This window comes from Impatiens glandulifera, chromosome 3, assembly GCF_907164915.1.
Source record: "Impatiens glandulifera chromosome 3, dImpGla2.1, whole genome shotgun sequence".
NCBI classification, from domain to species: Eukaryota; Viridiplantae; Streptophyta; class Magnoliopsida; order Ericales; family Balsaminaceae; genus Impatiens; species Impatiens glandulifera.
In genome coordinates, this window is record NC_061864.1 from 6,274,967 (window position 1) to 6,289,913 (window position 14,947).

Here is a 14,947-nt window from a genome sequence, read left to right on the forward strand (position 1 = left end):
AAGTTGTTTTTTTTTAATGAATTGAATGACCATTCAATTAGGAATATTAATATTATTATTAATTATACATGTATCATATAGTTTAAATGATATTGATGTGAGTGGAGTTTAACATACAATCTAAACAAATAAAAAAGAATTCAGAGTGTTTTTTAGTAAGTTTAATTTAGTTGATTCGTTTCAGATTATTCTTATATACGTTTGAAATGATTTAATTAAAATTTTTTTGCTTCAATTTATTCGGTTAGAGAATATATAGAAAAAATTAAGTTTAAGCGTAAAATGTATTTAATTATAGTTTTTTTTGTTAACTTATTATGCAAAATTTACAAATTTAACGCTCCAAATAAACACAAATAATGTTGACCGCTTGCTTCCAATTATGACATTGAAAAAGGTAGATTCGAATTCCACCAAAGACTTAAAGTTGATGGGAATCAATATAAGGCCAATTAATTAATTAAGACTAAGGTCCCAAATCCCAACTAATCAAGGCTCCCTAAAACCAACACCATGCCCTACTTACTTAAACCCAACCCCATAATACAATTATTTATTTATTAAGATGCTTTATTTCGTGCAACAGTAAAATTACATTTTGCACAATATTTTTATAACAAAGTTTTACCCTAAATTAATTTGTATATGAAAATGTTGACCTTTTTATACCATATAACTTGAATCACATTTTAGTTGGATCGATCAATTTGTGGTTGGATAATAGAACAATAGAGACATTTTCCAATCAATATTTAATCGTTAATTAATTATTGTCTAGGATAGAAAGCCAAAGTTAATTACTATTTCAAATACGAGATCACGAAAATCTTATTTCTCTTTGTGCTAAAAATCGTGTTTATGTTTTATGGTTTTCTCTTTGCCTTTTCAGTTTTTATTTTATTGAATTTGTGACCATTCAATCATGGCATGTTAATTCTAACATATAATTAATGTGTAATTCATGAATGAGAATGAAATGACTAATTCAAATGTGTATATTATTATTTCTTTCTTAAAAGAAGATTAATTACAAGCAGTAGAAAATAATCAAATCAAAGTTAATTACACATTAATCATGTTCTAATCGCTGCGATAGATCAACCAAAAAGAAATATAATATGTTGTGGTTTGATTATTTATGGAGAAAGAGGTTAAACTTAAAAATTCTCTACTAAAGCTATCCTTCTTAATGGTCAAAGTCTGCAATAAAAATATTCAATCAAGCTTTTTTTTATTTCATATAACACAAGATTAATAATATGGTGTAGCAAATAAAAATAATGAAAATAAAATGGTGTAACATAAATGCAAAAAAGTAAGTCTAAAAATATTAAAATTTCAAAATACAAATATATTTTAAGTGCGAATAAAATATTCCATTATTCGAATGAGTCTTATTTTCAGACCCTATATATAATCCGTTTATTATATCTAATCATCTATATATTATCTGGTCATATTGAATCGATATAATATCTTAATAGATTATACATCCCTATAGCATTTGATCGATTTGTTTGAATGCTCACCACTATTCATTCATATTAAATATTATTAAATTATAAAATGAAATTAACCAAAAAAAATCTCTTTTCTTCTTTTAATTTTATTATTTTTATATAAATAAAATAGATAAAAAAAAATAACAAATAAACTGATAAGCGAATAAACAAAGTTCATTAATATTTATTTTAAAAAATGCGAAACTCTTTGAATCCAAATTTTAATATTTAATAAAAAAAGGTCTGCTCATATTGAATCGATATAATATCTTAATAGATTATACATCCCTATAGCATTTGATCGATTTGTTTGAATGCTCACCACTATTCATTCATATTAAATATTATTAAATTACAAAATGAAATTAACCAAAAAAAATCTCTTTTCTTCTTTTAATTTTATTATTTTTATATAAATAAAATAGATAAAAAAAAATAACAAATAACAAATAAACTGATAAGCGAATAAACAAAGTTCATTAATATTTATTTTAAAAAATGCGAAACTCTTTGAATCCAAATTTTAATATTTAATAAAAAAAGGTCTGGAATATATAATAAAGAGAGAGAGGGGGTCCAATTGGCTGATGGAGTGACAGCCGCCGTCTCTGCGGGGCCCATCTTGTCTTTTTTTTCTTTTCTTTTTTTTTACTTTTTGACAATTTTTTTGTTAAGCCCTCTTTATGGCCAAAAATAATGACACGTGCAAGGATGGGTCCCACTTCTGTTTTAGGAAAGTAAATGACTAATGACGGAATGGTATCTTAACAATATAATTAACCCCCTTCACTTCTCCATTATTGCTTATTAATTACTCTTTCAACATTATTAATCTTAAATCTCTTCAATTTGTATGCCTTATGTGAAGCTTATTTCAAAATTATTTGTACAAGTTATTTTTCAGCTTTAATTTGACATAAATTAAAGAGTTTATACAAGTTATTCCTTATAGTTTATTCAAGTTTATTGGAAACTTAAAATAAAAAAATAAGAGATTTTTTTTTTTACATTTAAAAAAACACTAATTAGTATATATGATTCATCTCCTCAATTTTCCTTAATGTTAATAGAATATATTGGAATCATTTTTTAAATTTAATAAGTAATTCCATAGGATAATATTTATATTTCTTATCTAAACTCTATTCATTGTATATTAATTTAAATTATGAAACATACTATTTAAAATTCAATATTTTTTCCTTTTTTTCAATATTCGTATAAAATTATAAAACAATTAATAAAAATAGGAACATAAATTTATACTAGCTTGATGTTTACTTAAAGCTTAGAAGATAAATTGTAACTTGTTTAATCTAATATCATTAACAATACTTTATAGTTTAAAATACTAGATTTATTTATGAAGATTTTTTTTTAAAATGTCAAGTTTGTATACTATAAAATATGTTTGTCTACAAAATGGTAAATATCGTATCTTGTTTGCCAAAATAATTGAAAATGAACATACAACAATAATTTGTTTTTACTTCTTTGCACTTCCTATCTTTATTGTTTTTAATTTTTTCATAATTGAAATCTAAAAGTTGTTTCTAGCAAAATGATCCAATTTGAACAAACCATTTGTAAGCAGATGTTGAATGTTTTGATTTTAATTTAATTTTGATAAATATGTCACCTTTTAATTATTTAGTATACAAAAATAAAATATTTTAGTATGTATTTTAAATTTGACACTCTTACTTAAGTGTATAAACGAGTCAAGTTATTCGTGAATAGTTCGATTAAAGCTCAACTCGATCTTGGTTTGACCAATCTCAAATCAAGTTTGAGTAATTCAATTTTATAATCGAGCTCGAGTTCGATCAAATTAGAAAAGAAATGTTAAGAGGGGAGGGATCGTTCATGCATGTCAATGAGTGTATATTTTCAGTTTGAGTAGTTAGCTCATTTTTATATATATTAGAAACCCTAAACATCCTTTGACATATCTTTTCTTCTAAACTCTTCATCTTATCTACGAGAACATTTATCCTTAAACTTATTATCTTCTCCTTCCTCTATTCTCCCTTACGATCAAAGGAAAAAATCAATCTTGTTCGATTTTCACGTTCTAGGCAAATAAACAAATCGATCTTCTACATGCTCGATCTTCTACATTCCAGGTAATATTATCTCGATCCTCGTTAACTATTTATATTGTTATTGTTATTTTAATTGTTGATGAATTTGTAAAAATCTTTTTTTTTACTTCAAAATATTATATTTTAAAAACAATTTCATGAGACTCAAATTTTCGACTAGTAAAATTCGAACATAAATTTTGATATTTGATCGAGTTTTGACTGATATGACACTTGAGTAGACTATATTACATCTATAAATATTACAAATTTAATTAAGTAAATATTAATGTTTTAGTTATACCTAATTTAACGGCGAGAATTGGGAGTGACCGGTGAAGTAAAAAAGTCAACAGAAATGTTTCTTCCCAAATTATTCCATATATAATAATTATTATAAATAGAGACGTCTTTATAGAGAGAAAGAGAGAGAAGTGAAGGAAAAAGAAAGTTATCTCCTTTACCTGTCATTAAAGAATCGACCAACGTCTTCTTCGGAGATACCATCGCATTTCTCGTGTCTGAAATCATCCAAGGGAAAAAAAACCCATACTCCCATTTCCCCCCTTTCATATCTTCGCTGATTCGTTTCCTCTCTCTTTCTCTCTTCTCTGTTCTTCATATCCTAATTTATGCCAGATGATGATGATCTCGTCTCTTTAGAATCTCAGAAAGTTCAAAGTACTAGTACCACTCTTTGTATTAAACAATCAATTCTCCTAAAAGTTCACTTCACAATTGCTCATTCGTGGGAATTTTACCCAGTAATTAATATGAAAACGGATAGAAGAAATGGGTTTGTAAAGGGTTTGCCCAGTTCAGGGAGAGAAGAAGATTGAGATCAGGATTTTCTTTGTCTTTTTTGGTTTCCTGTTTTGGATAGGGAAAGGAGGAGGTGGAGACGGTGATGATGGAGCAGAAACAGTTTTTATTATCAGCATTGAGCGTCGGAGTTGGTGTCGGAGTGGGTCTTGGCCTCGCTTCCGGGCCAACGGTTAGCAGATGGGCTGGCTACGGCGACCCCTCCGCCGCCGGCATTACGTCGGAGCAAATTGAGCAGGAACTATCGAGACTCGTCGTCGACGGCAAAGAAAGTAAGGTCACGTTTGACGAGTTCCCTTATTATATCAGGTAATTAACATTAACCCATGTACTGCGATCCTTAATTGTCTTGCATAACTAGTTTTTAAGATTGATTTTGATTTTGTGTAAGATCAATTCAATAGTCTCCTCTATATTTGTTTGTTGTTGTCGTAAGCAAAAATGAATGGATTTTCCAATGAGAATGTACAGAACATGATTGCATTTGATGTGGTAAGGGTAACCTCTTGTGGCATACTTTGCTTGTTGAATGGAATAACAAACAGTGAAAAAAAAGACAGGAATTGTCTTTGGAATGATGTTTATTGGCCCACATTCAATAAAAAAAACAAAACACCAAATGACCAAACCATTATAATTCATTGGTTTCTAATTTCAGACTAGGGTCAGTTTCAAGAAGAAAAAACATGAAAACTTTGATAACCATGATCATTTCGATTTGAAAATGTTTGTATTTCATTGTAGTGAACGCACACGGGTTCTATTGACGAGTGCTGCTTATGTGTATTTGAAGCATTTGGACGTTTCTAAGTACACTCGGAATCTTGCTCCTGCCAGTAGGGCTATTTTGCTTTCAGGACCCGCTGGTATATGCTTCTTCTGGTTATGGTTATGGTTATGAATAATATGATCCTCTTCCAAACATACAAGATTATATTTATTTATTTTTTCTTTCTAAATCTTGAAGAACTCTATCAACAAATGTTGGCAAAGGCTCTTGCTCAACACTTTGAAGCAAAGTTATTATTATTAGATGTTGCTGATTTCTCTATGAAGGTATCTTCTTCTTCTTCTTCTTCTTCTTCTTCTTCTTCTTCTTTGCCACCAACATATTTCTCATTTTCTGTACATTTGATTGCTTTCAGATGCAGTGCAAATATGGTTCCTCCAAAAGACAGCCTGTAAGTTTACCATAGCCAGCCAGGGTGTTTGGGCCAGTTTTTTAGTGCAACTTGAGTGACAAATGCTTTTCTTCATTTTTGTAGGGTTTCAAGAGGTCCATATCAGAGGTGACATTAGATCATGTCTCTAGCTTGCTTGGTTCCTTTTCAATTCTTCCTCCAAGAGATATTACTAGTAGAGGTATTTTGTTTCCTCTTAAAGTTTGCTTGTGATGAACAACAATAATATCTTATGTTCTTCGATGAACAGCTCCCTCTCGCACGTTATCCAGGCAAGGCAGCGGCCCGGATCTCAAATCAAGGTGTTTATTCATACTGGATGAGTTATTTATTTATTTTTTATGTTAGCTCTTGAGTAACAGTCTTTACAACCTTACCCTTTTGAGCAGAGCTATGGAAGGTTCTAATAATCCACCAATGCACCGAAGAAGAGCCTCCATTTCTTCAGATATAAGTAGTATCAGCTCCCAATCCTCTTCTTTTAATCCAGGTTTCCTCATTTGAAGCTATATAACATGATCATCCTCAATTTGAAATTCTCTATGTTCATATCAATTGATGGAATTTTTATTGTTTTCTTGATCGATCTTATAGCACCTAAGCGCACTAGCATCTTGCCTTTTGATGAAAAGACATTCTTACAATCTCTGTACAAGGTTTTGGTTTCAATCTCTGGAAGTGGATCCATTATTCTATACATCAGAGATGTGGAGAGGCTTCTCAATCAGTCCCCAAGACTCTACAAGTTGTTTGATAGGATGTTAAAGAAACTGTCTGGTTCGATTATGGTACTCGGGTCTCGGATGTTGGATTCTGATGATGATTGCAATGAAGTTGATGAGAGACTCTCTCGTTTATTTTCTTATAACATTGAAATCAAGCCTCCAGAAGATGAGCATCGTCTTGTCAGCTGGAGAGCTCAGCTAGAGGAAGATATGAAGGTCATTCAGTTTCAGGATAACAAGAATCACATTTCAGAAGTACTTGCATCCAATGATCTTGAATGCGACGATCTTGGTTCGATATGCCATGCAGATACTCTGATCCTCGGGAATTATATTGAAGAGATTGTGGTTTCAGCCATATCTTACCATTTAATGAATAACAAGAATCCTGAATATAGAAATGGGAAGCTGGTAATATCATCATCCAGGTAGAACCAGTTTTCTTTTGTTGATTTTTTTTCCTGCTTATAATGGGTCGGTTTGATATAATTTGCTATTGGCCATTGGAACAGCTTATCCCATGGATTTAGCATCTTCCAGGATGGAAAAGGCTGTGTAAGAGATACTCTTAAGCTGGAGGCAAATGTTGAATCATTAAAGGTTTCTTCTTCTTTTTCTTCTTTATTTCCTTCCAGATTTTCATGAATGTCTCACGTCTCACTTGTTTCTATTGTTTAAGAAAACCGAAGTGGAAGCTGCAACAAAGCCCGAGGCGAAACCCGTTACTTTGATAACCGAGATTAAAACAGAGACAGAGAAATCAGCTCTGCCTGTCAAGAAAGATGAAGAGAATATTGCTGCAATATTGCCAAAAACACCTGTAATTGAGGCTTACCTACCCATTTTCTCTAAACCTGATACCTCTATCCATTTTTTGTAATACTTGTTTCGAATTCTGAACAGGAAGTTCCACCCGACAATGAATTTGAGAAACGCATAAGGCCGGAAGTTATTCCAGCAAAAGAGGTCGGGGTAACGTTTGCTGACATCGGTGCTATGGATGAGATAAAAGAATCACTTCAGGAATTGGTTATGCTTCCTCTTCGACGACCCGATCTATTCACAGGAGGTTTACTTAAGCCATGCAGAGGAATACTCTTATTTGGACCACCCGGGACGGGAAAAACAATGCTTGCTAAAGCTATTGCAAACGAAGCGGGTGCTAGCTTCATCAACGTTTCGATGTCAACCATCACCTCCAAATGGTTTGGTGAAGACGAGAAGAATGTCAGGGCATTGTTCACGCTTGCGGCTAAGGTTTCTCCGACGATTGTGTTTGTTGATGAAGTCGATAGCATGCTTGGTCAACGGACTAGAGTGGGAGAGCATGAGGCTATGAGGAAGATAAAGAACGAGTTCATGACACATTGGGATGGACTTCTAACGAAACCCACCGAGCGAATTCTTGTTCTTGCAGCGACAAACAGACCCTTTGATCTTGACGAAGCTATCATTAGACGATTCGAACGCAGGTAAAAGACAATTGACCGTGAAAAAGGTGGTTCGGCTTTTAGATAACAACACTTGAAAATTTGTTTCTTTCAAACAGGATTATGGTTGGTCTTCCACCTGTAGAGAACCGGGAGAAGATACTGAAAACTCTTCTGGCGAAGGAAAAAGTAGGAGAACTCGACTATAAGGAGCTTGCAGTGATGACAGAAGGATATACTGGAAGCGATCTTAAGGTTCTTTGATTTGTCATTTGTTAAGAAGGATGAAGTGTTTTTGAACTTTGTAAATGGGTTTCAAATTCGACGTTTAAAAAATGCAGAACCTTTGCGTCACAGCAGCTTATAGACCTGTTAGGGAGCTAATACAACAAGAGAGGTTAAAAGAAAAGGAGGTATGTTCTCTTCTGATGAATGTTGTTGTTTATCCATTTGATATTCTTCAATGTCGTTTGTCCACAATTATGATCAGGAGAAGAAGCAGAAGGAAAAAGCCGAAGCAGAAGGACAGAGTACAGAAGAAGTTGCCTCAGAGACGATGAAAAAAGAGGAAAAAGTAATCATCCTCAGGCCATTAAACATGGAAGACATGAGACAGGCTAAAAACCAGGTACTCTTCTTTCCATTATCCTCAAATTCAATAATGGATCAAGATTGATTTTGATTTTCTCCCTTCCTAAATGATTATGGGCAGGTTGCTGCAAGTTTTGCTTCAGAAGGATCAGTAATGAATGAACTGAAACAATGGAATGACTTGTATGGAGAAGGAGGATCAAGGAAGAAGCAGCAGTTAACTTACTTCCTTTAAAACCATCAGATATCTAGGCAAACTATTTTTTTCTTTTTTCCTTTTACACGCGCATCAGCGACATTCTTTCTGGGAGTGGATTTTTATAAAGATTCGCAACAGCTACCAAACCAGAATTCAGTTATGGTAGTGTTCATTAGGTGGAAGCTCTTGTTGTATATTTGGGTTGTATAGTTTCACTTCAATAGGATATTTATTATTGGTTCTTGAGGATTGATTGCTTTTTTTTCAGCATTTGTGTAGGCAAACATCTACAACAAATTCATTTGATGCATGCTGTATTGTAGGTACAATGGTCTAGTTTTAAAATTTGTAATTTACCTGTAATAATATTGTAATGTTTGTTAGTAATTATTAGGTATTGCCACTTCAATTGTTTTCTCATCACATTTCAAGAATTCTAACCAAAATGAAACAATCTAATGGGTTATATTGAGCACAACCAAAAAATTTTTAATCACATTTCAAGCCTTCTAACCAAAATAAAACAATATACTAGGTTGTATTGAGAACAATAAAACAATTGAACAATGAGTCAGATTAAGTCTGGACACATGAACCATTTATGAAAAAGAAAATCCAAATATTCCTCAATAACCTTTCAAATTAACCTTGAACCACAACAGTAAATAATAATACCCAAAAAAGAGAGCCACAACTCAAATTGATAATCAGTCATCTAGCATTCCATCATTAATAGACCATAGGAATGTCAAAATAAGAAAGGGTCTCTCTAATATAAAAAAAGAAGACTAATTATTAATTAAAAGAAAAATAAAACACCAGACACCAAAAACGGAGACCATGTCCAAAACATGAGGCAAATTTAAGAACAACACACAAACACACAAGGTTTGTTCCTCTCCTAGGCAGCCTTGTTGCCTTTCAAGGGCCCTATTGGGATCTTACTCAGAACCTTCTCATCGAAAACCACATATTGCTTTTTTAACTCAATAAAGGCTTTCTCAGCAAATGGGTCCACGCGATCCTCGTGCTTTTCGTAAAGATAAGGCACAGTTTGCAGCAACACAAACACTGTTCCATGGCAGAAATAGCGATTCAACAAGAAATAAATTTACATGTATAGCAAAATTTCATAATTAAATGTTCTACAATACCTATATAGGCCAAGGTCAGAAAGTTTGACCAACTACCAACAACCGAGATCAACCACAAGCCAGCAACAACCTGTGAAACAATTGATTAAACCAAAATCACTCAAAACTTTAAATTTGACAATTTTGAATAAAGTTTGTGATATGGCTTACAGCAACAAACTTCTTGAAATCCCTTCCAGATAATATATCTCGGAGAACACCAATAGCAAAGTTGATTTCAATCCTCAGAGTGGAAACAACCCCCAGAATAATGTCATCAGAAATGTGAAATTCTGGAATTTCTGGTGCAGGCCTAGTAGATACATAAAAAACAGATGGTGAAGATGGGAGGATGAAATCAGAAGAAAAATAGCAGTCCCATCAAACTAAACTTACTTGTTGATAAATGTGGAAACATTGGCCCACAAGAAAAGGGATGCCAAGAGAAATATCAATACATGGCATGCAAGAGTTAACAAGTGATACTCGAGCAATTCAAAGAGAACCCATACAGCTGTGGCAAAGCCAACCACTGTAGCTGATACTTTCCTGTCTCTCCATAGCAGAACATCAGCAGCTGCACAAAACCAATAAGTATAAGCTATTTTTTACACTTTTCTCTCTATTTATGGACATTGATCCTGAAGATTATGCGGATCATGATAAATCCCCCTGAATCATGATACTACAACAGTCCAAGGAAGATCTAATCATATAAAGCTTCCATTTTTTTTGGTTTTCAACATTCAATCATCTAACCCAAATAATATTTATCTAAACAAGACCATGGAATATAATCTTCATTTGATTTAATCCAATACGAAAAACAAAATCTCTTCAGCAGAGCAATGGACTAGTTGTTATATGCTCCAGAACAACTAGAAATGAAAAACAACAAGACCAAATACCCAGAAGCATATCTTCAAATCAAGACTATCATCATAGTCTAAGCACACAAGTAACTAATCGTGCATCAGATAATCAAAAACAGTTTCTAGATCTAGAAAAAAAACAAGATCTGTAAATTTGATTATAGACTTACATTTTCCGCCGCCCAAAACCTTGTGCACAGGTTTCTCTCTTCCAAAGAGACGAAACACCTTGGCCTCGAAAGAAGAATGATCGGAAGGCTTCTTGTCGTCGTCGGAGTCAGAAGACGAGGACGAATCGTGGTCGTGAATCTTCTCAACGATCTTCTCAATAATTGATTCGCGCTCTTCGACGTGATCGGCCATTGCTATCAAGGATAGAGTGATAGATCGATCTAACAGGGATTGGCCCGATATCCAAAACCCTCGTCAACCGCTGGGCAAGAACACTTATTTCTTGGAGATCGGCTATAATGTAGGTGTAAGAAGGAATGTAAACAATGAGAGAGAGAGAGGTTCAGACATATAGCAATTTGCTAGGGCGCACCGAGCCTCAGGTTCGTTTGGTTTGCTTCGGAGTATTTGCGTTACCCAATAAAAAAAAAATTAAAAAGAAAAAGCAGATCGCACAAAAAGGAGAGATCTGAGGTTTGGTGGCGTCGCGCCGTTGGCCGCTTTTCAAATTTCGAAAATTCAATAAAGATTACTCTTTTATTATGTTTGATTTTTTATTTATTTATTTCATTTGTTAACTACGTATTCTATTAATATTTTGAGTATTTCTCGTAATTGATTTTAAATCAATCTAACTATCAATCGGTTTTCCTTTCCATAAATAATAATAAAATTAAGGGTTTCTAATCTTGGGCTTTTTTTTAGTTACAGGCCCACCAAAATCTAGGTCATGTTTGATAGTAATATTAGTTTTCTTCCTATATTTATATATTTTTATTAATTAATATACATTTTATATATTCTTTTTATATTAAACGTGCAGAACAAAAAGTATTAATACACAAATTTGATGTGATTTAATAAATAAAAATATGGATCGTGAAATCCTCTCAAATGTTGTCACATGCTGGTTATTCTTTTGTCAATTTTATTATGTTAATAAGTCAACTAAGTTTGTATTAATATTTAATTTGTATGTATTGAAACAATTATTTTATTTCGCCTATAATTAGTTAATTTGTAACATCTGATGGGCCAACAGCCAATTATTAAAAAATAAACATTTGCTTGTAGTATTTTATGAATATATGTAGCCAAGCCCAATCATTCATAATTCCTTCTTTTTGGAAGTTACAAAATGGAACGCACATCATTCTTTTTGGTTTGCATCAACTATTCATAATTAGTTTTTCTCATAGGATTTCATCATTATGTTTTGCAAATTTAATGAATAAATAAAATATACTATCCTTTTCAAATAATTAAAACAAATGATTAATCACACAATGCACCAATGGTTAAATCCCTTGGCACATGAACGGGTTTGGTCCTCTTTTAGTGGGATCCTCTCAATTTTATTCAATCCTTGATTTTATTTTATTTTTAAGAAAATTTGAAATTACAGTGAATTTTTTCATTAAAATTATGAGTCTCCGCACTTTGATTCTCAATTTATTCATTAACAAAATGGATCACAAAGTTTATATTTGTACTTAAACATTGAGGTTGTTGGAGTTGGTTGAAATATAAGCATTATTTTATGTTGGATGAGAATTGTGAGTTCATGTCTTTTGAACAATAATCCAAAGTAGAGGACTATGTGATGTTTGTAATTGTAAAAAATTTTTTGCAAATTTCTTTATACGAACTAAACTTTGCAAGTTAATATTAAATATATTTGTTTTATTAGTTTCAGACACTTTATATACATGGTCAATCTCTCTTATTATAATTGGTGATGAAAATATTTGTTGCGAATTCAACCAATCAAATGCAAAGTCGTCTCGAAATTTGGGGGTGTTTATGCGGAAAAAAAAATGTTATTATTATTAATTTTACTATTAATATTTTTGCGTTATATTGAAAATAATAATAATTTTATATTATATTTAACCTAATTAATATAGTTAATTGGCTAAATATTATAATAATTGCCTACTAAAACTTGATGTATGAAAAACTCTATATAATGGGCTTTATTGAACTCAAGCCCATTAAAAGAATAGACAAATTATGCACTTGCATATAAGGCCCAACCACCCTCCATGCATGGCCCAAAAGTTCAACATATAATATTATTAATTTTTTAAATAGAAGACAAAATGCAGAAGAAAAAAAAAAAGTGTAAGAAAAAAGAGTGAATTTTTTTTTTTTCAGGGTCATTCTTTCTCTTATAATTTCTCATTAATTAATATCAATAAGTTATTATTCGTGAAGAATGTCAATTTTATATTTTTTTTTTATAAAGTTGAAGCGATATGTCAATTTTGTTTATAAAGTCGCAAAATTCTATTTTTGTATATAAAATTGTCAAAATGTGTCAAAAATAAAAAAAAATAACGGCAACAATTTAACGGTGTCAAATATGAAACCCACGTGACGTCCACGTATTTATTTTATATATTTATTATTAATTTTTTAAAACGAACCTCAGTAAATAAATTAATAAATCCTAAACATTTTGTTCACTCGTTAACGACGTTGGTTAAGTGCTGCCGAAGGAGTTGTCGGTGTTTCAGAATCCGGCGAGGCCATGATGTGACTGACTTGAATTACGGAAATATTGTACGGCATTTCTTGAACGGTTTTCACAAATGTCACAAATGTCGATGTGAGTTTGTAGTCGCTAGTATCGTGTAATGCACCGAATGCGACCTTTCCGCCTTTGAAATCGGTGATGTTTACGTATCCGAAGACGTGGAGAGAGAGGATGTTACGTAATGTCTAGACGGAATAGCCTTGGGATAGGAGATCGGACATGGCGGAGTTGTCAACGGCGCAGACGGTGATTGTTTGGCGGCGATTGATGTCGGCGGCTAGGTGAGTGACGGTGAGATAGTGGTTGAAAGTGGAGAATTCGGGATGTTTAGCGAGAATCCGAGTGATGTTGTATGCTCCGGTGAAGATGAATAGAAAAGTCAAGGAAAGAGCTCCGATGAGAGCTCGACATGCGACCTGCATTGTGGCCGGCGTCTCGTCGGAGAAGAAGGTGAGAGAAAAGAGAGAGAACATAGCGGTTGTGAGTAGAGCTTGTGAGTAGAGCTCTGCGAGACTGTGAGTGTTTAAAACATATATAAAATTGGCGGGTTACGACGACGGTTGCTTGAAAAGAGGGTGAAGATGGCGGCGACGACCACTGCTGGTGAAGAGGGCGGCGGCCATGGCTGATGAGAGATTGGCGATAGGGCGGCGGCCATGGCTGATGAGAGATTGGCGATGGAGGCTGCTGGTGAACTGATGGCTAGTTAGTTCTGTAAAAAAAAAGACATGGTAATTTTATTATTTATTTATTTACTAAGGTTTGTTTTAAATAAAAAAAATAATTTAAATATATAAAATAAACACATGGATGCCACGTGGTACAAATTTAACCCGTTAAATGCGTGCCTATATTTTATTTATTTTTGACACATTTTGATAACTTTATATACAAAAATAAAATTTTGTGACTTTATAAACAAAATTGACACCTTGTCCAACTTTATAAACAAAATTGACATTCTTTCTCTTATTATTTTTCTATGTACATTTGTATCAATAATATTCTCTATATTTTAGCCATATTAGATTCTTTCATCTTTTTATATTGACACTTAATTTTCTCAATCTTCCTATTTTTTAGTTATTCTTATTAATCATATTAGGTATGTTATTCCTGACCAACCTAAAGTGAAAATATCTTGAATTTACAAAGAATGAGTGTGAGAATCATATTTGAAGTTACGTTTTTTCCACATACAAATTTATATTTTCTTATTATTGTAGAGACCTAAGACTATAAGACTATATGTCACAAATATTTCAAAATCAAGTTTTAGAATCACCAAAACCATCTCCCTCGATCACTCTTGGTATTTAATTTGTTTATATATTTATTAAAATTTAAAATTAGTATAATTTTAATTTTATGGTTACATTTTATTTGAATTGGGCATTCCGATTCTAAAGACCAACACAAATTTTATTATGTATGTAAATATTTTAAAATATATAATATACTAGTAATCTAAGTATTTTATTTTTATTTTTTTTTAAAGTAGGATGATAGAAACCGCTGGCATAACACAATTAACTTAGAGTGTTCCGAGCAAGGATGACAATTTGAAACATTCCCGCGATAATCATATCGAATTTCCCGTTTAAGGCAATTTTTCCCTGAAACCGAAAAGGGATGGTGCAGAATGATATTTGTGTCTCGCATTCCGATCTTACCCTAATTCTGTCCCGAACACTATAA

General features: G+C 32.4%; 2 protein-coding genes across 2 annotated transcripts; one reads left to right on the forward strand and one right to left on the reverse strand.

Moving 5' to 3' along the window:
* The first annotated feature begins 4,019 nt into the window (after positions 1 to 4,019).
* Positions 4,020 to 8,572, forward strand: LOC124929239 (ATP-dependent zinc metalloprotease FtsH 1-like). Its single transcript, XM_047469540.1, has 15 exons — positions 4,020 to 4,717; positions 5,153 to 5,274; positions 5,376 to 5,464; positions 5,554 to 5,589; positions 5,674 to 5,770; positions 5,840 to 5,891; positions 5,979 to 6,079; positions 6,184 to 6,742; positions 6,827 to 6,914; positions 6,994 to 7,134; positions 7,218 to 7,786; positions 7,864 to 7,999; positions 8,086 to 8,157; positions 8,235 to 8,372; positions 8,457 to 8,572. The coding sequence occupies exons 1-15, from the start codon at positions 4,494 to 4,496 to the stop codon at positions 8,568 to 8,570; spliced, it is 2,538 nt and encodes an 845-aa protein (XP_047325496.1). The 5' UTR covers positions 4,020 to 4,493; the 3' UTR covers positions 8,571 to 8,572.
* Positions 8,573 to 9,165: 593 nt separating this feature from the next.
* Positions 9,166 to 11,042, reverse strand: LOC124930951 (reticulon-like protein B5). Its single transcript, XM_047471328.1, has 5 exons — positions 10,710 to 11,042; positions 10,064 to 10,244; positions 9,839 to 9,980; positions 9,689 to 9,758; positions 9,166 to 9,605 (listed from the first exon to the last, which is right to left on the reverse strand). Exons 1-5 carry the CDS (start codon positions 10,900 to 10,902, stop codon positions 9,436 to 9,438), a joined length of 756 nt encoding a protein of 251 aa, XP_047327284.1. The 5' UTR covers positions 10,903 to 11,042; the 3' UTR covers positions 9,166 to 9,435.
* Between the last annotated feature and the right edge of the window lie 3,905 nt (positions 11,043 to 14,947).

Bases quoted from the DNA above. Each gene is read 5' to 3' on its own strand.
- LOC124930951 (XM_047471328.1), bottom strand. From the start codon at position 10,902: ATGGCCGATCACGTCGAAGAGCGCGAATCAATTATTGAGAAGATCGTT. The intron at 9,981-10,063 runs GTAAGTTTAGTT...TGTATCTACTAG, and splicing joins GTTTCCACATTTATCAACAA to GCCTGCACCAGAAATTCCAG. The intron at 9,759-9,838 runs GTAAGCCATATC...ATTGTTTCACAG, and splicing joins ATTTCAAGAAGTTTGTTGCT to GTTGTTGCTGGCTTGTGGTT.
- LOC124929239 (XM_047469540.1), top strand. From the start codon at position 4,494: ATGATGGAGCAGAAACAGTTTTTATTATCAGCATTGAGCGTCGGAGTT. The intron at 4,718-5,152 runs GTAATTAACATT...ATTTCATTGTAG, and splicing joins GAGTTCCCTTATTATATCAG to TGAACGCACACGGGTTCTAT. The intron at 8,000-8,085 runs GTTCTTTGATTT...TAAAAAATGCAG, and splicing joins ATACTGGAAGCGATCTTAAG to AACCTTTGCGTCACAGCAGC.